At 38.6% G+C, this 27,850-nt stretch overlaps 1 protein-coding gene and 1 non-coding gene across 3 annotated transcripts in view; one reads left to right on the top strand and one right to left on the bottom strand.

The window, feature by feature from the left end:
* The window catches only part of LOC124795166 (band 3 anion transport protein), a 590,830-nt gene that overhangs the window by 69,052 nt on the left and 493,928 nt on the right, over positions 1-27,850 (bottom strand). For both annotated transcript variants that reach the window (XM_047259057.1, XM_047259058.1), the window contains exons 17-18: positions 24,307-24,455; positions 8,002-8,196 (exon numbers count right to left, since the gene is read on the bottom strand). In XM_047259057.1, the coding sequence (XP_047115013.1) occupies positions 8,002-8,196; positions 24,307-24,455 (344 nt within the window). The remainder of the gene's footprint in view (positions 1-8,001; positions 8,197-24,306; positions 24,456-27,850) is intronic.
* Trnal-caa lies at positions 23,376-23,450 on the top strand. The gene has a single exon. It is a non-coding gene; the product is annotated as a tRNA-Leu (tRNA).

Here is a 27,850-nt window from a genome sequence, read left to right as displayed (position 1 = left end):
TTGCAATGGAAGTGTCCATCCTCCCTGAGACCAAAACAAGTAAGGCATGTCCACAGCAATGTGAAAGCCATGCTGAAAATCTTTTTTTACTCCAATGGCATGGTCCAACACAACTATGCCCCACATGATACTAACGTCAATTCGAAGTGCTAACAAGAGGTTCTACATCACCTTTGTGAAGCAGTGAGATATAAATGGCCAGAATTGTGTGCAGCAGGCAGTTGGCACTTTCACCATGATAATGTACCCACTCACCATTCTCAATTAATTCAGAGATTTTTGGGCAAACACAACATAGCTGTGATTTGTCATTCTCCTTATTCTCCTGACCTAGCACTGAGTGGCTTCTGGCTTTCACTAAACTGAAAAATACTATGGAAGAAAACAGATTTCAGAACACGGAAGACATTATGCCGTATTTGATGGAGCAGCTGTGCACCATATGAAAAGAGGCTTTCCAGCGATGCTTCCAGCAGTGGCAGCAGCATTGGGAGAGGTGGTAGAAACTGAAGGGGATTTCTTTGAATGTGGCTAGTGTCAAACAACTGTATATGAATAAAGAGTAATTTCATAAATAAAAGTCAGATGCTTTTTGCACAGCCCTTGAATAACACAATGTCTCCGACCTGAGTCTGCACACATTGTCTGCTTTACCCTCATGATCACCAGCTCAGCTGCAATTGCTGTCTTTATTGATGTGTTGTCTGAGTTGTGATCTCTATAAATCCTGTAATTATGCCCTTTAGAAAACATTAGGTTACCTGCTGAGAGAGGTGTCACTAATGTAATGTTATGTCCATTTTCCAATGCCTGTTCAGCTAATGCTGATTTCTCTACATAGTCATAAAAGGATGAGCACAGAGACCACACAGCAGTCAGTTTATAATGGCCAGAGAGCATCTCAGTGAAAAGCTCCTGGATGTATAACCACTTGAGATGGCTACAAGACCAAATATTCGGACATTTCTAGCACATGTTCGAGTTTCAGCCTCTTCAACTGAGGACTACAGTCCACATCATGGAGCAATAACTGACATTTACTGTTACACACACAAAACAACATGACTGTTATCCCATCACAACTATGGTCTGCTTTGCTGCAGCCACCTTAGTGTAATATTGTCAAATACCATTTTTGAAGGCAACTAGCCAAACTGTACTGCCCACTACAAAAGGAAGCATCTGCAATGGGATTTTCAGAATGTATCTATATTTGTAGAAATATAAAACCAGTGCACCAGAAAGTTTCAAGTCTTATGCTACACAAAAAAACTACAGCAAAAAACCATCTGGTACAAAATGTAAGCGTGTAATGTGTGATGTGCCATGAAAAATCCAAACTTGTTGAAACTATTAACACTCTGCAAGAAACTGTGTGCAGATCAATGGAGGAAAACAAAATAGTAGCTGAGAGGATCAAAAAGACTGGAAGTGAATGTAATAGACTAAAGACCACCAAGCAGGCTGAAAGTGGAAGTAACAAAGGAGAAGCGCATATAGTGGCCGAAGATAACATTACTAATACTAGTACTCCAATGCATGCTGCTCACTACTCAAATACAGCATATACAGGGTGAGTCACTAACTATTTCCACCAAGAATAACTCCAAAAGTATGATAGGAGCTGAAAAGTTTGTGGGACAAAAGTTGCATGGGACGACAGAGGCCACAATATGACGTTGGTTTTTTGTTGCTATGTGGGGTTGCTTCAGATATATGAAGGTCAACTTTGTTTTTTTAAATGGGATGCTACAGTTTGGTACTTTCTGATAGCTGCTATTGAGGCAAATCCAATGATGTGTAACAGTAAGGTCTTTGAAGGTCAATGAAAGTCACAAAGGTGGCATGAACGTCCATTTACAGAAGGTGTTCAAAGTGATGACCATTGGTATCAATGCAGTGATGCAATCTTCTTATCATGGATTGAGTGGTATTCCTTATCACTTTGGCACTTATCAAAGCACATGCTCTGACAATTCTCTCTTGCATATCTTCAGGTGTAGTTGGAACGTTTTTAATTCCTACAAGAAAAAATCTAGAGGCGTTTCAAGTCCGGCAAACAATCCGGCCATGACACATCTCCTCCACATCCAATCCAGTGATATGAGAATTGTTTCTACACCTCATTTTAAGCCATCAGCAAAAAATGTGTCGGACACCCATTGTATTAATAACACATTCTGTTCCTTGTTCCTAAAGGTATTTTTTCCAATAACATACCTAATATTTTTTGCAGAAATGTGGTGTACTTCCTACCATTAAGTTTTCCTTCAATCAAGTAGGGGCCCATAATTCTGTCCTCCAAAATCACACACCAAACATTCACTGACCACGGCTTTTGGTGTGCAACTTGCCATAGCCAACATGGATTTTCAGTTGCCCAATAAGGCTTGTCATACAAATTAACATTTCCATGGTTTGTGAATGTAGCCTCATCAGTAAATAAAGTCAAATTAATAAATGTGTCATCCCTCTGAATCTGAAGTTGAGAGCCCATCAGCAGAATTCAGTGCGACAAATGCAATCCATACCAGTTAATTCTTGGTGGAGACTGATAATGCCAGATTCCCTTGCAATTTGACATGAACTAATACAAGGATCTCAAAGCACAGTGACAAGAGTACCAAATTCCGTTTGCTGGTTAGTAATCGGATGCGTTAAAGATCCAGTTGTTCTCAATTTATCATACACATATTTAAATGTACAACGAGTAGGGTTAGTACATTGAAGATATCTTTCAGTTTGTAAGTAGCTAGCTCTCACTGAATTTCATTGGCATTCTCCATAAATGAGAAGCATATCGACTTGTTCTTCAAAGGAATACACCATTCACATTCACTTGATTCGATGATTCTAGTCTTACTGTTCCTGTTAGTGTTGTATTGTGAAACCATCGAATGGTGTTTGCAGGTCCATGGCATGTTAGGTGGATACGCCATATTCAGCGAATATTTACTATTAGCACAATATACGAGAGAAAACTGTCAGAGCATGTGCTTCTATAAGTGCCAAAGTGATAAGGAATACCACTCAATCCATGATAAGAAGATTGCAGCACCGCATTGATACCAATGGTCATCACTTCAAACACCTAAATGGACATTCATACGACCTTTTTGACCTCTTTGACCTTCAAAGACCTTACTGTTACACATCAATGGATTCATCTCGATAGCTGCTGTCAGAAAATAAGTACCAAACTAAAGCATCCCATTTAAAAAACAAAGTTGACCTTCATATCTCTGATGCGACCTCACCTAGCAACAAAAAACCAACATCATATTATGGCCTCCATTGTCCCATGCAACATTTGTTCCACAAACTTTTCAGCTACCATCACACTTTTGGAGTTATTCTAGGTGGCAATAGTTAGAAACTCACCCGGTATATTACGTCCTCTACAGTAAAAAATTTTTGTGCGCTGCATCAAAGAACTTCATCAAAAATGATCAAATTATATTCCAGGAGGAAAAGGATGCAAAAATTACACAAACCATATATCCACATCTGCCAAAATCATCACTTGAAAATGAAATATGGTCACCCTAGAGGTGATGCGCATGAAATAAAAAGAGCTATTTAAGATGAGCATCTTAGCTCATATTACACTGACCAAGGACTATCAACAGTAACCAACATTTCTCAAATCTGCATCAGTTTGGAGAATATTCATAGGATCAAAGTATACAGATCTGGTAGAGAACTTTACACAGTTAAGGCCTTCACCTCAACTAGCATGGAAAAATCATCTACTAACTATAATTTGTGACTTCATCGCATATGCAATGAACAATGTGACCTCAGGACACTCGGAGTTGAACAAAGAGTGTACCACAACAGAAGAAAATTGTAGGAATGGGTGTAGACAGAATACACTGGGCAATTGGGTGGTGGAATAACGAAAAAAATGCATCTTCCCAGGCTTACCTACGTAGATGTAGTTAAATCACTATAAGAAATATTCTAAAATAATAAGTAAGGTTATTCAGAAGTAAAAAAAAATTGTAAATAGGTTCCAAAATTAATAAATATAGTAACAAAATCAAAACTATAGTGGTGGGGTAAGGAGTGAGACTGGTGAAAATTTCCCCAGTAGGACTCAAAACACTGTTCTCTGAAGGTAGACTAGTTCGTAATCAAGAGAGTGTGGCAAAATTTTTTATGGGCTCTTTTTAAATATTGTTGAGAAAACAGAACATAGTAACTCCTTACAAAAGGCCATAAAAATAGTGAAAGACCATTTCCCTAATTATTTAGAGCAGATAGGTATAGCCTCTATAACCATACAGGAAGTAAGGAACTTCAATTTCTTTAAGAAGTGAAAATTCTGCTGGTGGCAACAATATTTCCAGCAAACTGCTAAATACTACAGCAATACATTCAGTAAAGTCCCAGTTCACCTATCCAATGTCTCCCTCATACAAGGTATCTTCTCTGACAGGATGAAGTATGCTTGTAAAACCCCTCAAAAAAAAAAAAAAAAGAGAGACAATGCCTTGGACATTACAAACTATCGTCCTATCTTTCTTCTGACCGCAATTTCTAAAATCCTTAAAAAATTAATTTATACAAGGATAGTCAATCATCTAAAAACTTTCCAGTAATCAGCAAAAACCATTTTGGATTCAGAGAAGGTATCTCCACAACCAAAGCCATATTTTCATTTACCAATAACATTCTGGAATGCCCTGACTAGAAGACATTGTCTGTTGGCATATATTGTGACCTGTCTGGGGCCTTTGACTGTGTCAATCACAGAATACTTATAGAAAAAGCATGCCACTATGGAATCTGAGGACAAATGGGCAACTGGCTCAAATCCTATCCATGGTACAGACAACAGAAAATAGTGTTAGATGGTAACAATATGCAGATAGAAGAGGTAGAGTTCCACTGGGGGACAGAACATAAAAGAGTTCCACAAGGTTTTGTCCTGGGTTCCCTGCTATTTCTCATGTACAGTAAAACCCTATACTTACATTCCTCTATTTTATGTTTTCCCACTTTTAATGATCATTTTCGTCAGTCCCAACGGAAGTCCTATTCTCTAAATACACTACTTTCCCATGTTACAAATTTCCCACATATTAAGTTTTCTTTGATATTATCATGACCTTTAACACTGAATTTCACACAGAGCTCTGCAAGAAGTGCATCATATTCAAAATCAGCCTTGGAGCAAAGCAGTAAACGCATTGTATATGCAAAGTTACTAGTCACATAATGTAGCATTAGCATGGTAAGCAAGATTTTCATTGTCAGTGTGTTTGGTCATGGCCACCTGTATTAAAGGTTTGCAATGTATGGAAGGGTGGGAAGGTATATTGAGTCACTGCCTCAATGATAAGCACAGATCTGATGAGAGTGACTCTAATAGCAACCTTCCTTCCACTCACTATGGTGTATTACAACAGCTTTAATTTAACTTCATAGTCATTTGTATGAATAAACACTGCTTTTGAAAATGGCTTTCATGAATCATTGTTACTGCTGTGTGAAATACACTATTCCATACTAGGTGTATAGTATTTGGCTGGTACAACCTAATGGCAGACATGAGCATTCCTCCTCAAGATGCTAAGTAATATGAAGACAGTTTCCACCCTCTGTATCACTCAGTACGTCCCAGAACTGAGTGACCTCCTAGTAAGCAACAAGATGTAGATTTCGTGGCTATTGTTCTCTGCCTGTAAAGATTGCCAGTTTTGTCGTTTAAATCACAATTGTGTTGCAACTTTCATTTACTACAATTTTATAATGATTATCAGTAAGAAGTCTGACATTGGAACATGAATATCTTTTTAACGTGGTTTCATGGAAGACTTTTGCTTTCGTGTTTTGTTTACACTACCAGGCGTGATTGATATGTGCGTGTTTGTGTGTGCCAGTACACAGACACTGCCTTTGTGATTATCACGAAGGCACTGGCCGAGTGCTCACACCCACACAAATATGCGTTTCCATCATTTACATTGTTTTAATTTCATAATTTGAACAATATAAAGAGACTGAAAATAAGAGGAATTTATTCATTTTCACTCCATTTTCACTCACTGTGTTTCCTGTGCCCTCCTTTATCTTACACTTTCCTGCACTTTACACTTTTTTGGGTCAGTCCACTGAAAAGTGTAAAAAGGAGAGTTTTACTGTATATTAATGACCCACTTCTGTTCCCAAACAAAGCAAGCAACATTACAGTGTTTGAAATGACACAAGTATTGTGACAGACAGTTAAAACATCCACAAACCTAAATGCCAATCAAATACTCGCAGATGTTCTGAATTGGTTCACAGCAAATTCTCAGTCAAAAAACCTCTGAAAAACCAATTACATTTATTTCCATTCTGATCACGAAAGCCCACAGGAAATAAACTTTGCACATGAGAGCGAGCATATACAGAGGGTACACTGTTCAACATTCTTAGGCATCCATATAGACAACAAGCTCAAGTGGAAACACCACATGCACCAAACCATGAAAAGGCTAAGCTCAGCAACATTTGCTATCCAGATAATTGCCAAAACTGGGGACATCAATGACTACTTTCATTCAAACACTTATGTGTCATGGAATAATCTTTGGGCCAATTCACCACTGTCGAAAAAAGTTTTTGCACCTCAGAAAACGGTCATCCAAATTTTGTGTGGAGTGTTTCCAAGAACATCATGTCATAATGTTTTTAAGCAAATAGGGATACAAACCACTACCCCACAATATCTCTTTCAATCATGAGATGAGATGCTTCCAGTCCTTCTCAGCATGAAATGAACAAGTCATACCATCATCGTAACACAAGAGGGAAATGTTACATACACTGTGACTTGATAAATTTGTCTATGGTGCAAAAAGGTGTAAAGTACACAAGCACAAAAAGCATAAATGCACTGCCAAGTAATATTAAATGTCTATGAGGTAACAATATATTATTTAAAAGTAAGGTAAAGGAGTTCTTGCTTCAAAAAAAGTTTATATTCTCTAGATGCATTCTTTAGCAAAGATATTTAACATTATTTTCCCTGTAATTCTGTGTATACCTTCTGTAATGTATCTTGCTGCTTTAATTACATTAATTTGTGTTTGCAAGTTAGGACATTGCCTTTTTTTCCTTAATAAAGAACTGTTTAGATAATATCTGGAAATTGTATCTTAACCTCTGTTTGTGAGTATAATTAGAACTTAATGATTGTGCTTTTCTATTACTATTATTTTCTAATTTTTATTCTAAATCTTTGTTTGTGTTCCTTAATGATACAAACATAATAATGAATTACATTTTTTAATTCTTGAGATGGTTTGTCTAAGATGAATTAATTGTTTAATATTTTCTTTATTTTTTTCTCAACTGGCTGAACAGTTGGTTATTATTTTCATTTGTTTTATTATTCAAAATCCTGTAAAAATTATTTTTATTCAAGATTTTCTTTTGATGATAAGTACTTTCTCAACATCTATTTTTGTTACTACGCAGAAATAGATCCATGGAAACATACCGCAATAAGTAAAAGACAGCTTATGTGTTTTGATTTTGGTAGAAAGAGGAACCCATAATTTTCTGCCAAAAATATGAAAGGAATGCCTTTGGATAAGGCACAACATTTACTTAGTTATAGCTTTTAAAAGGATTATCAAGCCCTCATGTCTTTCCATGCAATTTATAGAGATTACAACCTTAAATAAACGAATATAATTTTAATGGTTGCTGGGATAGATACAGCATATTTCAAATTTCTACATACCTGTTAACATAAAATGAAAAAGCAAACTGATGCTGCACAGTGTAACTACTCTGTCTAACTACCAGTTATACAAAAAAATTATATATGAAAATTAGCGAATGAGATTTAAAATCTTGAGATCATTTGAATAAGAATATCATAACAGTTGTTTTGGGTACATCATTCTCTGTCCTCCGATCTAGTTTTCTGAATAATGAGTTACCAATATCTTAGTTTGCTGAATAATGAGTTACCAATATCTTATACTGTGACTGCATACTAACCTTAATCAGTTTCATTACACTTTCAACTATATACAGTGCTGATATTAGAGCTGCAAATATTTCCTCGGTGAATCTTGTGAAGAGCTTTACCATAACACTTCCTTCAAAGGCAACAACGACCAATGCAATGACTGTTAGCCAGAATCCAATATATACCCTCACTGTGAGGAATTCAAGGCCATTTGTCTCACAGAACTGTTGAAAAATTAATAATGTATTATTCAAAAATGAATTATTTGAATGTGAAGAAAACAATTTTGATAATAAATACCATTTTTGTGGAAAAGATGAAAGATTATTACATTTCAATGCACAGATGACAGTTACATCATGATGACTTGCACAGTGGAAGAAATTGTACTTTTAGTGGTAAATTGTTTTAGAATATTGCGTCTTTCAGAACACTATTGTATACTTCAACTTATTTCCATATATTAATATTTACTGTATAAAAAGGAAAATAGTATGCAGAAAATTATTAATTTCACAAAGAGACAAACCACTTGTGTAGGATTTGGCTTCAGCAGGTGCAACTCATGGTACAGTTCATAAAAAAACATAAAAATAAATAACAGCACTCCTGGCTTACAGAATAATAGTCTCCCTCCTCATGGAAAAAAAGAGTAAATGCTTCGAGTAGTTTGGACAGAGAAGAGAAGAGAAGGAAATATCACAAAGGATAAGCAAATGAAGCAGAGGCATCGGATGTCACTCAGTAAGACAGCAGGCAAGAGGATACTCCTACAAAATCCCTCTTAAACAAGGATCTAAATGACTTTCCACACTCTCCCCTCTTTCCAAATAAATTCCTCTTTTCTCTCCATGAAGACAGACTTAACAGTTCTGCAAACTATGACAGCCAAATTTAACTCAATTGTAATGGGAATTGCATCTCCCAAAGATGAGTACTAGCCAGCCTGTCTGTCTCTTTCAGAATTTAATTACTGATGTTTACTGTATGGTTTCCCGAAGTTCTTCCCAAACATATGACTGCTCTGGTACTTCTGCCTTGGTGTCTCCTACCACTCTCAAATCATCAACGAACAACACTGCTGTCATCCTCTCTCCTATTTCACTTACCACTTGTAGCCACCCTGTATTATCTTCTCTCATTCTTAGTGCCATATGCTTTCTCTGATTCCAGTACATTTCTCCCATGCTCATGGTGATGTTCCAGAAAGCTGTTTTGCTGCATCTGCCTGGCCTGAAACCATGCTATTCTTCTCTCAGCCGCTTTTCCTCCATTCTCCAGCACATTTTCAAACGTTTTCACTCAGTGTCACATAAGAGTAATGACCCTAAAGTTTTTTAAAAAATTCTTTGAGCTTTCCATTTCCCAGCCATGCAGAGTCCTCATCTTTGCCTCTTCTGCTGCTCTGGCGATTTCTACACTTAGTTCATCCAACTACAATGCCGCTCCTCCTTTCATGTTCTTTAATGCCTCCATCCACTTCTATCTATATTAGATCATTTGCCATTTTTGGTTCACCTTTTCTCTCTTTCATATTTTTGCCTTCTTCCAATACTCAGCAAATCATCAAAATATGCACTCCACAGTTCTCTGAGGTCATACTCCTCCTCTACTTCTTTCCTGTAAACTATTCTTACATTCTCTGAAATTCTTTATTTATTTCTGATTGTTCCATGGAATATTTTCTTATTTCCTTTGGTATTCTGTTCCACCATTATTGGCCATTTTTCCACCCACTTTCTCTTTTACTCAGTTACCACTTTTAGTGACTTCTTCTTTCCCACTTTATGTTGCTCCTTTGCCTCTATTGTCCTATGTTGAATCCATACTCAAAATGACATACTTTTACTTACATATACTTCTTTAGCTTCAGAATTCCAGAAATAAGGTGTTTCCTTGTACCTCATCCTTTACCACTTCTTCCACACACTCCTTTACCATGTGCTCTTAGAACTCCACAATTCTTCCGTAGTTTGTAGCTCACCCAGCAGGAATTTGTTTCTTATCTTCCGCTCATATTGTTCTCCTAACTATGCTTCTTTTACTTTCCAGGCTCTTAGTCACCTCTATTGATCCTCTGTTTCTTTTCTCTCCTTCATGTCTCTGATATACAGTACTAACATCCAATATGCATTACCAAGTCGTTGGTGGTATTACATTCATATATACTATGTTTCTCATCATTACCTCTCTTGCTAACATAAAAGCGACTATCAACTTCTTAAGCTGTGCAAGAGTATAGCCTAAAATGTAATGGAAAGAAGTGTGAACAGGTGGACACCACATGGAAAAAGGACAGACATGTAGTAAACATGAGACTGGGCGGGGAGCTGCTGGAAATGAGGAAGGTTCCAGATGCCTGTGCAGCATAATGCAGGAAAATAGGAGAAATGACAAATAGATAAGTAAAAGTGCAAGGCAAGTTAACAGCTTTAAGAAGAATTTGGGAGGAATGATATGGAATACAGAAGTTACCCAGAAAAGTAAAAGGTGGTATACAAGACATATCACCAAGAATTGCGACTCTAAGCTTTAAAACAATGAATAAAGCCTATACAATAATAAATGCTCACGCCCCAACAAATGAAAAAAATTGTCTAACAAAAACAAAGGAAGAGGTAGATAAATTTTGGAACCTTCTAGAACAAACTGTGAACAGAGTAAATAAAAAGAATGTAAAAATCTTATTGGGAGATTTCAATGCTCAGTTGGGAAAAGAAAGGAAATATAAAGATATAATTGGAAAATGGAGTCCACATAAATTTACAAACAAAAAAGGCCAAAGACTTGTAGAACTCTGCAGAGAACACAACCTTATATCTAAATCAACATACTTTAAGAGGAAGCCAAGTAAACTTAAAACATGGAAACATCCAGACTGGAGGAAGGGCGAGTGGCAGCTAGACCATGTCTGTATGGACAAAAATTTTCATAAGGAGATCCACAATGTTAAAGTACTGAGAGGAGTAGACACAGGCTCAGACCATTATATGGTTAAAATTAAAATCAAATTCACACCGTTAAAGAAGAGGACCGGAAAAGCTAATACAATAAAAAGGAGGTTTGACCCACATCAGCTAATTAAAAATAATAAGTACCAACAAATAACACAAACCATCAAATTAACAGATGATCTAGAACAACTAGTGCCTAATCTTAAAAAAGAAGCAGAGAATCTAGCTCCCTTGAACCCACAAAGGAAACATGCATGGTGGACATCAGAATGTGACAAATTCCATGAAGATAGACACCAAGCATGGCTAAAGTTTCAAACACATAAAACTGAAGAAAATGCCATCAACCTAAAAAATGAAAGAAAAAAATTCACTCAAAATATTAGAAGAATCAAGAGAGGATTTCATAAAGATACTATAAAGTCTATAGAAGGTAATTATCATAAAACCAACTCCAGGAACTACTACAAAATCTTTGGGAAACAACTACAACAATATGAGGCCCCTACACTAATACTGAAAGATGAAGATGGAAGAATGACACACAGTAACAAGGAAAATGCAGAAAATGCAGAAATCATGGCAAAAGCATTTTACAAACTTCTGAATTGCGAGGAACCCAGAGAACCCTTACAAATCAACATAAATACTCCAATAAAAACCAAACCTAACAAACTAGACCCTCCAACTTTCCAAGTAGAAGAAATTCTTAAAGAACAAAAAAATTATAAGGCATGTGGAGAAGATCAGGTTTTTGTTGAAATGTGGAAATATGCAAGTTGTAACGCCGGAAATGCATATCCTCCTATGTCCATCTATTGTACTATTATTTTTTTTCCTTGTTTTGTTACCTCAAGATATGACATTTCTGTCTCTTTATATATTGTAATTGTTTTACTGTTTGTGTATATATATTTATGCATTTATGTCGATGTATAATTGGTTTGTTGTGTAAAGATTATTTGTATTTTTACGCTGGGTCTTGCCTAGGGAAAACTGCTATCGAACGATTACGTCGATAGGTCGTGTGACGAATCAAAGTGTGTAGGATCTTTGAGTAGTGTTAACTCTGCCGCGTGGAGCGCGGGCAGAACAGTGAGGAGTCTGGCGGGAGTAGCGAGTGGGGCAGGTGTTGTGTGACGCGCCCGCGAGTTGCCGCGCTTTCGGGGTTTGGCAGCATGTAATTGCGCTCGACTCGCGGTGATAGTTTCTGACATGGTGTCGCGGACGGGAAGCATTAGCTGGCGCACATCAAGAGCCCATTTCGCCTGGTGACCGTGTCGAGAAGAAGGCGCGCCAACATCCAGCTTCTGCAACAGCGACGGCCGACTATGAGTGACTGTCGCCACCTCCTCGATCGACGGCTTCAAACCTTCAATCAACCAACAAGGAAGACTAAAAGCACGTAAAGTTTCAGAACTGTATGGCAGACCTCAGCTTTTCAAATTGTTCCATTTGCCTCGCAAAATTACAGCAACTTAGCACGAACCTTTGTTGCTCATTGTCCCAATTGCATTGCCAAGCAGGGTCCCTTCCTTTTCCGAAATGAACCCGAGTGTCGTTGAAATTCAAACGCCAGCATTAAAATAATATGATTAGATTTCACTGCTTTAATTTCAAAGTTCAGTAGCTGGCTACAATATTTAGGTTACACGAGCACAAATTTAGAGTGCGAGTTTTGTTAGCATATTTTAGCTTACCTGTGACTGCAGCTCAGCTTGGTACGTACTAAATTTTACTATTGTTAATAGTTCAGAATCATTTAATTCAAGTTCAAAGTTAAATATCTTGTTTCTAAATTGCGTAGAGTCAAGTTGCTTTTGAAATGATTGTTGAGGTAGTCCAAGACTAACCGTATTTTACTGGATTTCGATGTGCTTCAGAAAGAAAGCTCACTATTAACTTCAGTCACTAAATTAATTTTCGATTTTCCGGTTTTATTAATTCTTTTGCTAAATTAAGTCAGAGTGTAGCGAAATTTATTACTTCTGACAAACTTTCAGTTTTCACACTACACGTGTCAACCTTCAGTTGCCACGCTTCTAGTGCTAATTATATGTGTAATAACCTTTCTTTTTCAGTTACTATAGTAATTGTCCTTAGGACTGGCGACCGTGATTTCCCCCAAATCTCAAATATCTAATTACCGCTAGTTAATTGTTAACGTAACGGCCGCACATTTACTTTCTTTATTATCTTTACCCCTTTTCAAAATTAATTTCCACCAGTTTCATTTGCATTTTTCCTTTCATTTAGATGTAACCCTTTCCTCCCTCTTTACCGATAGATTAACTTCGGTGACGATTGCTTTTCCCAAATTTCCATTAGGTACACGCGGTTTAATTTTTCACTGTCTTTAAGATGTTGAAGTGAGGGGGGAGGTTACACGTGGCGACCTGGTGACAGGACAATCTTCAAATTTGAGGTTGTTCTGGACACGAATTTTGCATTGTGCAAATCTCGTAACAAAGTACTGGTTACGAAATGGTCGATACGTCAGCGAGAATATTCGTGTGAGGAATCCTAATTAGAGTTGAGATTTGGCAGTTATATTGAAAATTATTAAAATGAGTGAAGGCAACAATTGCCAAAATTTGGTAGACGTGGATACGGAACAATCGGTCGAACAGTGGGAAACGCGCACCGCGGTACCCATTGTTCAGGGGCAGGCGGCTAGCATGAAAGACGCGACCGGCGAAACGCAACAAAGAGCAGAAATGGAATTCCAAACTTTAGAAAATGTTTCGGAATCAGAAGTGAAAATCAAATCTGAATCCCTTGATGACGAATACGGGGGGACAATTAAAGAGGAAGCCGCTACGGAAGTAAAACCGGTAGTTTCCGGGAATTTAACTGATTTATTGAACGTTTTGATTAACGAAATCAAGAGTCAATCGGTCAAGCAAGAAGCTCAGTCTGAAAAATTTGAACGGATGCTAGACAATCAGAACAAAGCTATTAACGTTGTTAACAACAATGTTGGAGTTGTTAACACAAAAGTTGATAAAATCAAAGAAGATATTGTTGTAATTAATACCGAAATCGGTAATCTTAAACAGGAAATGATAGGCGTTCAGGCGGAAATTGCGAGCATAAATACTCGTTTTAATTCTGAAATTAGCAGAATCGAGAAAAGTGTAGGAGAATCAGTTGCTCCGATCATCGAGAATAAGGTGACGGAACAAATTCAATTAGTGAAAAAAGAGGATCAAAAGAAGGTGGAAACTTTAAAGGCTTTAGTATCCGAAGTAGATACCAAAGTGACGAAGCAGGCTAATACCTGCGAAGAGAAAAAGAGGGAAGTGGAAACGCTTGCGACAACCACTTGCCAAGTGATTACGAGGGTGTCGGAATTAGAAAGGAAACTTGACGAAAAACAGAGCTATGTGCCGATCTATGCACATAGTTCGGAATTGTTGACGAAAGAGGAGCGGTTCGACCCCTTGAAAAAAGGCGGTATACACGCGACGGATTTCATTAAGAATTGTGAAAGAGTTTTACCCAGATCATGGACTAATGAGAGAAAAATTAATGCGGTTATTGATGTGTTGGCTGGTGATGCCAAGCGTTGGGGCTTAAACCTCAACATTACGAACATGACTTTTGACGAGTTTAAAAATTTGTTTCTGGCTGAATACTGGTCAGAGAAAAAACAGCAAAGTGTCTGGCGCGAATTTGTCGTATCGAGGCCTTTCGATGCGAATTCGCGCGGCTCGATGAAGGAGTTTTGTGAGGGCTGGATCCGCAAGTTGGATTATTTGCGTGATCGCCGCACGGAATCCAAAATAGTCTGGGAACTCTACATGAAGCTTCCAGATGATACAAAACGCTACGTAGGGAGCAATTACAGGACAATCAATGATTTCCTGGAAAGAGTGGAGGACGAGGACAATTGGCGCAATAATCGCGACAGTGGTAGAGGCCGTGGTAACAACAACGGGTACCACCCCAACCATAACAACGATAACCATGGGAATAATGCATACCGCAGCAATAACAATAATGGTTCGGACCGTAATAACAATCGGTACAATGCAAATAATAACCGGAATGACGGAAACCAGTATCATACTAGCGTGATACGGGCTGCGCAGAATAGTAAGAACGCCAGAGGGTGTGACCAGCCGCCTCAGCAGTATCCGGGGAGCGTATCTGCTGGGACGAGACAGGGAAACCATTAGCCGCGCCGGTGAGGGGCCGACCGGGCGTGGAGAAATTTTGGCGGCCCAATAACAGGAGAAAACCCAGGTATCGTCATTATGAAAATTCCGTGTGGAATAATCAACGGCGGGAGAGTGTGCCAGTGTTAAGAGAAAAGAGTGCGCCCACAAGTAGTAGATCAGCTGTATACATGGCAGCAGAAAATACATTCACTGTCAGTGAGAACAATTTAAGTAGTGTTCCGGAAATCGATTATAAGGTGCCAGCTGTAATACCCACAGCGGAACTGGAGATTGAGTTTAAGAATGATTCGCAATTGTTGAGAGAAGATCAGATGTCGGATAAAACGTCCGTCATCGAGCGAGGGGATGCAGAGAGGGATGAGGTCTGGTTAAGGCAGTTCGGTCGCTTATACGACGAACTAAGAGATTATAGGGGTCTGTATGGGAGAAGTGTTTATGGGGAGCGCGTGCAGTATTTGCCGCGTCTCGTCCCACAGGAAGATAGTATTTGTGAAGTGATTGAAAGTTCTGGCCCTAACCGGCAGACTTTACCAGAAATAGTTGATGTTAATGGGGAGCACGAGCAAGATTCGTCGTGTTTCGTCCCGCAGGAGTTAGATGTTGAAGGAGTAACGGAAAGTTCTGGCCCTAACCGGCAGACCTTACCGAAAGTTTCAGTGGTAGAAGTAACCGACCCATCCGACGCAAACCTCCAGTTTAAACATTGCGAGAGTATTAAGGAGAAAGATTGCGAAAATTTTAGTGATAGCCGGACACGATTGGTAGAAAAGCACATAGATTACAACGTGTATGAGGTTAGAGCTGACATTATACGGTCAGACGATAGCAGTGTGGGTTGCGCAGATCTAGCGGAAGTAATTGCAGAAACTACTGGACACATTCCTCCAGGTAGATTGGCGGATGAGATTAATCTGACCAAAGTGGAATCAACGAAGGTGACGATTAGTGAATTGATAGCAAAGCAACACTCACTAGTTGACGAGTTACAGGAAAAGGTTTCGGTATTGGAGGCGAAGCTACAGACTAAGCCTCAGGACAAAAGTGTTGAAATAAAAACTGTATGTGAACAGAGGCTGAAAAAGCCGCCAGATAAACTGGATTTAGGATCAAAGCCGGATGGTTTTTTCTGGAATGACCTGGATATAGACGAGGATTTACTGTGGGAAAATAAAGAAACAGTCGAGGACAAGTGTAGACAGATAGTAGTGTCTGTTAATATGCACGACCTAAAACTAAACGTGTTGATTGACACCGGTGCAGAATTGAGTGCTGTATCTGGGAAAATATTTGAGTTACTGAAAGACAGACCTGGCATCGTAGTTATGCCAGTAACAGGAGTGAAAATTATCGGTGCTACTGGGAAGGCCAGTAAACCGGTCACAAAACAGATTTTTGTCCACTTCGAGATATGTGGGGCACGATTTGAACAAGAGTTTGTCGTCGTGCCAGACTTAACTACGGAAGTAATTATCGGGTTAGATTGGCTATTAAAGTACCGTGCAGTGATTAACTGCGAAAGCAAAACTTTGACATGTACGTCCCAAGATAAAACCATAGTAGTTAGTTTTGACGAGGCAGGAGACGGTGTGGATAGGCAATACCAGCCTATACACATTGTTAACTGGTCGAATGGTATTGACGTAGGTATGAATTTGAACTACTGTAATGTGAGGAATCTCGGAATTGACAATAGTGTAGAAAGTGGATTGGAAAGTATTGTAGACGGTGTGGCAAACGTAACACACGAACAAAGACGAGGCCGAATTTGCCGTACCTATTGCCATCACAACCATAGGCCATGGGGCAGATATGTAGCAGAATTTGAGAGAATTGTGGACACTTTGAGACATGAATCTACGGGATTTTCTCCAGAGGAAATCCTGTTGGATGACAGAAGTAAAAGTTTAGTGGAAGTGATAATCAAATTCCCTCCACGGATTGACATTAGTATTGGTGTGAAAAAAGATCGTTTGCGAGGAGTAACGAAGCTAAAAGCTGATGCTCGCATACGTCGTCATGACGCTAAAGCGCGTTTTGCTAAGTTTGCAATCGGAGACTTAGTACTTGTAAAAGCTCATGAGAAATCGAGCGAGATAGACCATGAAATCTCTAAATTTAAGTTTGTTTATAATGGACCATATAAAGTCATTGGTATACCTCACACAAATGCTTACGGAATATTGTAGACTTGAAATTGTACCAACCAAGGATTGATTAGTACCACAGATAGGGTAATTTGCACAGTATGTAGATATAGAGTGTAAGATTTAAGGATATGCCATGTGGCGATGCTTTTGCCTGACCTAGAGGTCATTAAAGAAGTTGTAATTAATAAGTAATTTATGTTGATTAAATGATTTAAGAGTTACTGAATATTAATCAATTTAAAAATCCAAGCTGCTAGTTTAAGTTTTCAGCTGAGTCACAGTAGATTAAGAAATGTAAATATGATTTTGTAAATAGCTGTAAGATTCCATAAATATGTGTTTTACTAGTCATTGCCGATGTACTTAGACGCTGTTTTAAGTTTCAGGCTTGTACATGTGTGATGATGGACAGTGTTGAGTTATCCACTGTGATAGTATTAAGGGACTCCTTGAGATTACTCGGGAGTGAGTTTTTCCTAAAGAATTCAGTGAAACGGACGTTCTGGAAACGCCGTCACAAGGGCGAGTGAGATCAAGCGTGCCGCACACGCGGGCGCAACAATACTGGCGAGGCTAGCCGCTGTCGGCTCTGGTGCCGCTGTCGGCTCTTGTGCCGCTGTCGGCATTCTTTGTACTTGCGAGTACGAAAGGCGGAATAGTTTTTCTTCCCGGACAGCTGATGTGAAAGAATTCTGCTGTCAATACTTATGTTTTTTTCGATCTACTGAATATTATTTTCTTGTTTAGCATTAAGTGTACTCTCATGGAAAGCGTATTAATTACGAAAAGGTGATATAAAAATGTGTATTCTATGTAATTAATTATTAATTTGCGTATTTTGATCTACCTGTCTTTATGACCATGTACTCTGATTAATTTTGCAAATAGTATTCCATTTCTCATAGTGTTACGAATTTTAATGATTTTGGAATAGCTAAACCATTTTCTATATCTTCTATGAATTTTAATATGTTGTCAACCTGTTTTATTTTGTGCAAGATGACAGAGTGGAATAAGATTAGGAGTGTCCCCACTCAATTATTATGGTCTAAAAATTGATTTATGATTAATTAGACGAATGCTAAATTTTGTTGATGTTTTGAGCATATGCATTTCCGCTGTTTCTTTTTTGGGACATTTTCTGAGTCTGTTTACGTTACACGAACATCCTCAGACAATGTGGGGCACGTGTAACGCCGGAAATGCATATCCTCCTATGTCCATCTATTGTACTATTATTTTTTTTCCTTGTTTTGTTACCTCAAGATATGACATTTCTGTCTCTTTATATATTGTAATTGTTTTACTGTTTGTGTATATATATTTATGCATTTATGTCGATGTATAATTGGTTTGTTGTGTAAAGATTATTTGTATTTTTACGCTGGGTCTTGCCTAGGGAAAACTGCTATCGAACGATTACGTCGATAGGTCGTGTGACGAATCAAAGTGTGTAGGATCTTTGAGTAGTGTTAACTCTGCCGCGTGGAGCGCGGGCAGAACAGTGAGGAGTCTGGCGGGAGTAGCGAGTGGGGCAGGTGTTGTGTGACGCGCCCGCGAGTTGCCGCGCTTTCGGGGTTTGGCAGCATGTAATTGCGCTCGACTCGCGGTGATAGTTTCTGACATGGTGTCGCGGACGGGAAGCATTAGCTGGCGCACATCAAGAGCCCATTTCGCCTGGTGACCGTGTCGAGAAGAAGGCGCGCCAACATCCAGCTTCTGCAACAGCGACGGCCGACTATGAGTGACTGTCGCCACCTCCTCGATCGACGGCTTCAAACCTTCAATCAACCAACAAGGAAGACTAAAAGCACGTAAAGTTTCAGAACTGTATGGCAGACCTCAGCTTTTCAAATTGTTCCATTTGCCTCGCAAAATTACAGCAACTTAGCACGAACCTTTGTTGCTCATTGTCCCAATTGCATTGCCAAGCAGGGTCCCTTCCTTTTCCGAAATGAACCCGAGTGTCGTTGAAATTCAAACGCCAGCATTAAAATAATATGATTAGATTTCACTGCTTTAATTTCAAAGTTCAGTAGCTGGCTACAATATTTAGGTTACACGAGCACAAATTTAGAGTGCGAGTTTTGTTAGCATATTTTAGCTTACCTGTGACTGCAGCTCAGCTTGGTACGTACTAAATTTTACTATTGTTAATAGTTCAGAATCATTTAATTCAAGTTCAAAGTTAAATATCTTGTTTCTAAATTGCGTAGAGTCAAGTTGCTTTTGAAATGATTGTTGAGGTAGTCCAAGACTAACCGTATTTTACTGGATTTCGATGTGCTTCAGAAAGAAAGCTCACTATTAACTTCAGTCACTAAATTAATTTTCGATTTTCCGGTTTTATTAATTCTTTTGCTAAATTAAGTCAGAGTGTAGCGAAATTTATTACTTCTGACAAACTTTCAGTTTTCACACTACACGTGTCAACCTTCAGTTGCCACGCTTCTAGTGCTAATTATATGTGTAATAACCTTTCTTTTTCAGTTACTATAGTAATTGTCCTTAGGACTGGCGACCGTGATTTCCCCCAAATCTCAAATATCTAATTACCGCTAGTTAATTGTTAACGTAACGGCCGCACATTTACTTTCTTTATTATCTTTACCCCTTTTCAAAATTAATTTCCACCAGTTTCATTTGCATTTTTCCTTTCATTTAGATGTAACCCTTTCCTCCCTCTTTACCGATAGATTAACTTCGGTGACGATTGCTTTTCCCAAATTTCCATTAGGTACACGCGGTTTAATTTTTCACTGTCTTTAAGATGTTGAAGTGAGGGGGGAGGTTACAAAGTGACACAGTCAAGACCTCCTTACACATGGCTCTAACAAAAATTTGGGTAACAGAACAATTTCCCGAACATTGGACCACAGCTATCATCCACCCACTACACAAAAAGGGAGATAAGAGCAACCCAGACAACTACAAAGGAATCTCTCTCCTAGATTGCACATATAAAATTCTATCCAAGATCTTATATGAAAGAATCAAGGAGCAATTAGAACAGGAGTTAGGGGAATATCAGGGAGGTTTCAGACCATGGAGAAGCTGTGTGGAGCAGATAATTAGTTTAAAATTGATTATGGCATACTACAAGAAACGGAACAAACCTCTGGCAATAACATTTGTAGATTTTAAGAAGGCATATGACTGTCTCCACAGACCTTCAGTATTAAAAATTTTAAGAAATCTAGGACTCCATCCAAAACTAATTAAAATAATACAACTCACTCTAACCAACACCAAATCAAAAGTGAAGTTTAGAGGAGAAATTTCGGAACCATTCCTCATAAAAAGAGGCTTAAGACAAGGTGACTGCCTATCACCATTACTTTTCAACTGTGCACTGGAATACATAATGAGAGAATGGTACAAGGACAATCCAAAGAGGATAAGAATTGGAAGTGCAAAAGATGATATTAGCTTAAACTGCTTGGGATTCGCTGATGATCTTGCTCTCCTAGCCAACACCGTTCAAGAAGCCAGGCAACAAGTGAAATCACTACAAGAAATAGCAGAGAAAGTAGGCCTTAGAATATCATTTGAAAAAACGGAGATTATGCTAACTGATCCACCACTTGCAAACAAAATTACAATAGAACAGGAAATCAAAATTGTTGATAAATTTAAATATTTAGGTGAAATAATAACATACAATCTAAATGAGAAGCCATCATGGCAAAATAGAATAAAAAAACTGAACTATGCAAATTACATTACCAAAACTACATACAACAAAAAAAGCCTATCTATAGATGCAAAATTAAAACACTATAAAACAGTTACACAACCAGAAATAACGTATGCAGCTGAAACTATCTTCAAAACAACTAATACAGCAGAAATTGACAGAATACTAAAAATAGAAAGAAGAATAATTAGGACATGTATAAATAAACAGCATAAAATAAATGGACATTGGAGAATAGCATCAAATGAAACAGTATATAAGAAAATAGAACCAGTCATGAGCACAATCAAGAAGAAACGCATCTCATTCTTTGGACATCTGATGAGAACTCCAGAAAACAGAATTAGTAAAAAAAATAATACAAAAATTGTGGAATAGCAAGAGAGACATTAAATGGATCACAGAAATTAAGGAAGATATAAAAGAACTTCAAATTACAGTAGATGACCTAAAAAACAAGACAGAGAAAACCAGAATACTGCAAGACCCGCAAACCAGACTACAAATGAAAATCAATAAAGGGAGTACAGGAAGAGTTGTCTCAGATGAAGAAAGAAAGAAAATATCTGAAAGAATGAAGAAATATTGGGCAGACAGAAGAGCAAAACACCTTTCATATAAGAATAGCCTCTAATAATTATGTTACCTAAATATATTAAGTTATTGTCGAACCAAATTGTATCCATGTGTAACAACTTGTTTAGAAATTTGTATTTTTGACTACAGTGGTCCAATGAAGGCCATAAAATAAATAATAATAATAATAAAAATAATAATAATAATAATACAAGACATATTATGTGGCAACTGTCTTGTTTGCAGCAGAAACCAGGATCATGAAAACAAGAGGAAAAAGTAAGATAGAAGCAAACGAAATGAAGTTCTTGACAAGTTTAACAGATGTAACAAAAACTGAAAAGATGAGAAATAAAAGTGTTAGGGAGATAAAACATATGACACCCATGCAAGATAAGATCAGGATATGGGCATGTGAAGAGAATGGACGAAAGGAGGCTACCTAACTATGAAGCCACAAGAGATGGTGGTAGAAGGCATGATACCAATGGGAAGGTCAAGAGACAAGCTGCTAAAAGGAGCTGAAGAAAGCATTCGGTAGAGAGGAGAAGATTTGGCATGAATAATGACAGAAAAGTGGTGAGAAAGCTAAAGAAGATGGTGAGATTTGTACTCCATGCAGACCTTACTAGTGACAGGAAACTGTACAACAGGATAATGACTGTACCAACAGAAGACACTAGGAGAACTTGTATGTCAATTAGAACTTGTTACTGGCGGGAAACTGTAAACGATGAAAGTGACTGTATGCCTTCATAATCAAGGGATGATCAAAAAGTTTCCATTCAAAGGCCGTACAGTCCATAATCAGTATGCCAATCAGGCAAAATGACCTTCAGCATTGAAGCAATCATCTCACCGACACACCAGGTTGATATACCTGTTTGGTAAAACACCGTGTCCTACTGCGTGAAGAACTCCATAGCTGTCTGTTGCACATCCTCACCTAACAGGAATTGTTAGCCCTTCAAGGCCCCTTTAAGGGACTGATGGTGTGATAATTACATGGGGAGTGCATGGTACTACAGGGTGGTGCTTCAGTGTCTCCCAGTTGAGTTGGCATAACTTCTGTGTTATAACGTTTGCAATATGGGAATGTGCATTACCAGGAAGCAGCAGCACCCCTTTTGGGGTCGAAGGAGGGGGAGGGGGTTCAACAGACATGCTGCCCCCTAGACATTCTTCATTCTCCAATGGATGCCTACCAGTGAAACTTCCTGGCAGATTAAAACTGTGTGCCGGACTGAGACTCGAACTTGGGACCTTTGCCTTTCGCGGGCAAGTGCTCTACCAACTGAGCTACCCAAGCACGACTCATGCCCTGTCCTCACAGCTTTACTTCTGCCAGTACCTCTTCTCCTACCTTCCAAATTTTACAGAAGCTCTCCTGTGAACCTTGCAGAACTAGCACTCCTGCAAGAAAGGATATCCTTTCTTCCAGGAGTGCTAGTTCTGCAAGGTTCACAGGAGAGCTTCTGTAAAGTTTGGAAGGTAGGAGACAAGGTACTGACAGAAGTAAAGCTGTGAGGACGGGGCGTGAGTTGTGCTTGGGTAGCTCAGTTGGTAGAGCACTTGCCCGCGAAAGGCAAAGGTCCCGAGTTCGTGTCTCGGTACGGCACACAGTTTTAATCCACCAGGAAGTTTCATATCAGCGTACACTCCGCTGCAGAGTGAAAATCTCATTCTGGAAACATCCCCCAGGCTGTAGCTAAGCCATGTCTCCGCAATATCCTTTCTTTCAGGAGTGCTAGTTCTGCAAGGTTCACAGGAGAACTTTTGTAAAGTTTGGAAGGTAGGAGACGAGGTACTGGCCGAAGTAAAGCTGTGAGGACGGGGCGTGAGTTGTGCTTGGGTAGCTCAGTTGGTAGAGCACTTGCCCGCAAAAGGCAAAGGTCCCGAGTTCGAGTCTCGGTCCGGCACACAGTTTTAATCTGCCAGGAAGTTTCATATCAGCGCACACTCCGCTGCAGAGTGAAAATCTCATTCTGGATGCCTACCAGTGTTTGCCCTTCAGCAGCCAAGAAGAGAAGAATAGCACATTGGTCATATTGGGACGCATTTGGCAATAACGTCAACATAGTTTACATTTCCACATTGTAAAGACATGAATGCCACACTAATCCCTTACCTACATGTTGGTGGGTGGTTATATAGCCACATCAGAGTCACACTATGTTAGTCCCATGCATGCATACAGGAATAAATCAAAAGTGTAATAAGTGAATATTCTCTCTCCACAGAATGACCACAGCACATGTACTTTTGTTAAATGTTTTTTTATTGCCACTATAACTTGCAATGAGGTTTATATCTCGAAATATGTTGCATCATTAAATAATTCACATAGTTAACAAATTTTGTGATTCACAGTGGTCTCTGAAAAATCTTTTAATGTTTTTGAAACAGTCACAGTCAATTAACAGTCAATGTGGCTTTAAATGGTAACTCCAGGTTGTAATATAAAAAATATCAGGAAAACGATAGATTTCTACTCACCGTAGAGATGACATGTTGAGTTGTAAACAGGCACAACAAAAAGACTGTTACACATTTAGCAAATGAAAACACTCAAGAAAACACACCTCATGCACACACAACTGCCATCTCTTACAGTTTGAACTGGTCTGAGCTGCCAGAGATGGCAGTCGCGTGTGTGAGATGTGACTGCTGTGTGAATTATTCAAGTACAATTTCAAGTATCACTAGTTAATTTTTTATGTAAAAAATATGTATGTAATATTCTGGTACATAAAACTATTTGGATACAGTAACTTACACTGTATAAACTCTCGTCAAACAACAGCAGAGGTCCAGTTGTTCCTACAATTATAAGTGGCTGGCCTGATAGCAAGGCAAAAAATATTCCTGCAGCTGATGTTGCTATTAAAGTTTCAGAAATCCCAATCAAATTATTTGTTTTATCAGCTGCAACAGAAGATAAAGATCGAGTAGTATAGTTTACATACCAATATAGTGGCACATTAATTATATAAATTATTTGATTACCACTAGTGTCCATTTTCTAAATAAAAAAGTCCACAAAATAATATAATACGCTGACCACTACAAGACCAATGTTATGACTTTGAATTGAAAGTAAAATCTTAACATATTTATCCAAATAAAAAAAATTTTGCTGGATTATGTAATCTTGTTGTAAATTACTTAGAATTTGCTATGGATATGCATGAGAATTTGTGATTAGTAACATGCAGTGACATCACATAAGGATAACGAACTGTAGTGACAGACACACTTGGTGAAGTTGTAATGTCAGCGACATAATGTGAACAAAAAAGAAATATATTAAAGTTACGACTTTTTTTTACAAGCAGAGACAATAAATTCTAATCAGATGAGGATGTAATAATAATAATAATAATAATAATAATAATAATAACAAATCATATTTTTAGAATAAAATGTTTTTTGGGAGCTAGATGGAAGAGGAGTGATATGTATCAGCCACGATACATAGCTATCGAAAACAGCAGGGCACTGAACAGTGTTTAAATTAAGGAACACAGCCCTCTGCATTCATATACCACCCACAGAGTAGTGAGACATTACTGTCATAATGTTTTATTTTGCGAATAGACTTCAGATAATCAAAGGTCTTGGCAGGGTCACAGAAAATACTAATAGCAGTACTCAACTACTTTAATAGTACTTCACAGAAGTCAACTAAGAGTTGTAAGAGACAGGAAGAATTTTCTCAGTCATATACAAAGACGCTTGCATATCAGGAATTATGAAAACTCAGCAACAGCCAATCATCTGCATGAAACAGGTCACCTGTTAAATGTTATAGACGATGAGTTGGAAATCCTGCACATGGAAAAGACAGAAAAAAAAACTAGACTTGTTGAGAGAGTTAGAATCCTTCATTCACGAGAAAAAATTCAATAATATTTTTAATACACCAGAACGAGACTTTTAACACCTCTTGGATTTATATTAATGCAAATAAACAGTTATAAGTATTTTGTATTATGTGGAAATATAGCTAGAGGTTGGCCAAATAACAGCTTTGTCAACATAAACACAAGTTGTGCATACACATTGGTACCTTGTGCATAACAACTTACAACAACCTCCAGACACCAGGAGAATTGTCAAGTGGATATTTTTGGTACCTACACCTGTAGAAGAGAACATGGCCTTATGGCCTACTGCATTGTTGTGGTGTCTGAAGTAGACAATTGTACGTGAGACATGGAGCTATATTTTGTTTGGTGAATGCCGCAAACTGAGTGTCAACAACTTGATGGTGAAAGTATATTTTTCTTGAAACACTTACAATACTTGAATTGTATCAAGTACTATTAAAGTGGTTGCATGCAAATAATTATTACTGGTAAAGTCTAATAAGTGCTGCTTGACATAACAGAAATTGATAAATTTAATCTACTAACAGGATATTGTTCTAACCTTGAACACAATAAAGACCCACTCATGAGAGACTAACTATTTATAAAGTCATAGTGTGACAATGAAAGTACAATACAGTTTAGAGTACGTACACAAGACTGCAGTCTGCAGCTGGTATATGACTGTATGAGAAGCATTTGACTACCAGGAGCTGCCTACTATTGGCTGTAGGAAATAGAGGTGCCAGGTCAAGATTGGTGGGCCAGAGAAGCCGAACGCTGCACACTACTCAAATGTGCGTGCGTATCAACAAGTGTCATGGTAGTGGTGGCAAAGGGACAGTAATGTGTAGGTTACTACCCACATCATCCTTCTTCACCAACATCACAGCCTTCTCTAGGTGCTGTGACCTAGGGATCTGCGGTGCAAAGGCAGGTGGCACCTGAGTCACAGTAAGGGGTGCCTGCATTGGCGTAAGAGTTACCTGTAGGTGCACTGATGCAGCCCCTGGGTCCCTTCCCACAAGAGCGAGCACCATATGGGCATCAAGAGACCAGGCTGTATCGTCTTTGTGGGGCTGGTCAACTGGCAGAGCAACCGAAGACCACATCGGGTGGGTGTGTGGGCATGGCCCTGGCAGAATGGCCAGGATAGAAATGAATCTTGGAATTATATCTCAACAAAAGTAAGCCCCAATGTGAAAGGGGGTGACTGGCTTTGTCAGATAAAGTAGCTGAAGATTAAACAGAGAAACTAAAGGTTTATGATCTATAACCAAGCAGAATTTGTATGGTATAAAAATACATCAATTTATTTTAAGGCATAAACGATCACAATGGCTTATTTTTTCACTTGTGAGTAGTGCTGCTGTGCTGTGTTGACCATTCTGGACACAAAAGCAATAGGACACTCACAGACATCTGCATTACTATGGGTCAGAACTGGCCCCACCCCATACTGGGACACATCTGTGGCCTAGGCTAAATTTTACCTGTTTGGCAGGCTGTATGGCAAGGTACAGAACATAATTTTATAATTTGTGGTGCCACAAACATGCTCACAGGACAATGACCACTTGAAAGGATCAGTTTTATGAAGCAACTGGTGCAGACTGTGAGCCAGAGAGGACGCACATAGAGTGAACCTGTGATAGTACGCTATTTTAGCAAGAACAGCTGTATTTCCTGCAAACTGGCTGGACAAGGGAAAGCCGTAATAGCCGTGACATGTTGTTTCAGGGGTCAAAAACCTCCCTGTAAATGACTGGGATACACAACAGAGGGTTAAAAAATTGTGAATTAGTAAGATTGAACTTAATGTCAGCAGTTTGCAAAGCAGTTAAGAGAGAACGGAGGCTACTTAAGTGTTCTTTCATCATAGTGCTGCTAGTACAACATGATCAAGATAATTGATCCAGCTAGGAAAATCTGCTGTAAGTTGCTCCACAAAGTGTTGGAAGATAGCCAGAGCACTAGCCACTCCAAACATTAAATGTAGATGCTGATAAAGACTGAAAGGGGCGTTCACTACAAGCAAATGTTTCACTGCATTGCCTAATAGAACCCGCAGGCAGGCATCAACGAAGTCAATTTTGGAAAAGAATTATCCCTCGGCCAATATTGCAAGTAATTCATCAGCACGAGGCAGAGGGTATGTGTAAATAACAGAAGTGTATTTAAAGTAACTTTAAAGTCTCCAAAAAGTTGCGGCTGACCTGTTGGTTTTTTTTACAAGCACTAATGGCATAATGTAGCCCACTTACTTGTTGAGATCAATTGAATGATGCCTAGTGATGTCAATCGATCCTCTTCAGGCTTAACTTGCTCATGCATGAGCTGTGGCATGCCCAAGAAAAACATGGTCACGCCAAAGGTTTAAGTGTGATACAGGTATGCACTGTGATCTCATTCTCACACCCTAATCCCTCAGAAAACACAATGAATCTATTA

The sequence above is a fragment of the Schistocerca piceifrons genome, chromosome 4 (genome assembly GCF_021461385.2).
Source record: "Schistocerca piceifrons isolate TAMUIC-IGC-003096 chromosome 4, iqSchPice1.1, whole genome shotgun sequence".
NCBI classification, from domain to species: domain Eukaryota; kingdom Metazoa; phylum Arthropoda; class Insecta; order Orthoptera; family Acrididae; genus Schistocerca; species Schistocerca piceifrons.
Note: the sequence above shows the minus strand (reverse complement) of the source record. Positions and strands in the feature narration are given on the sequence as shown.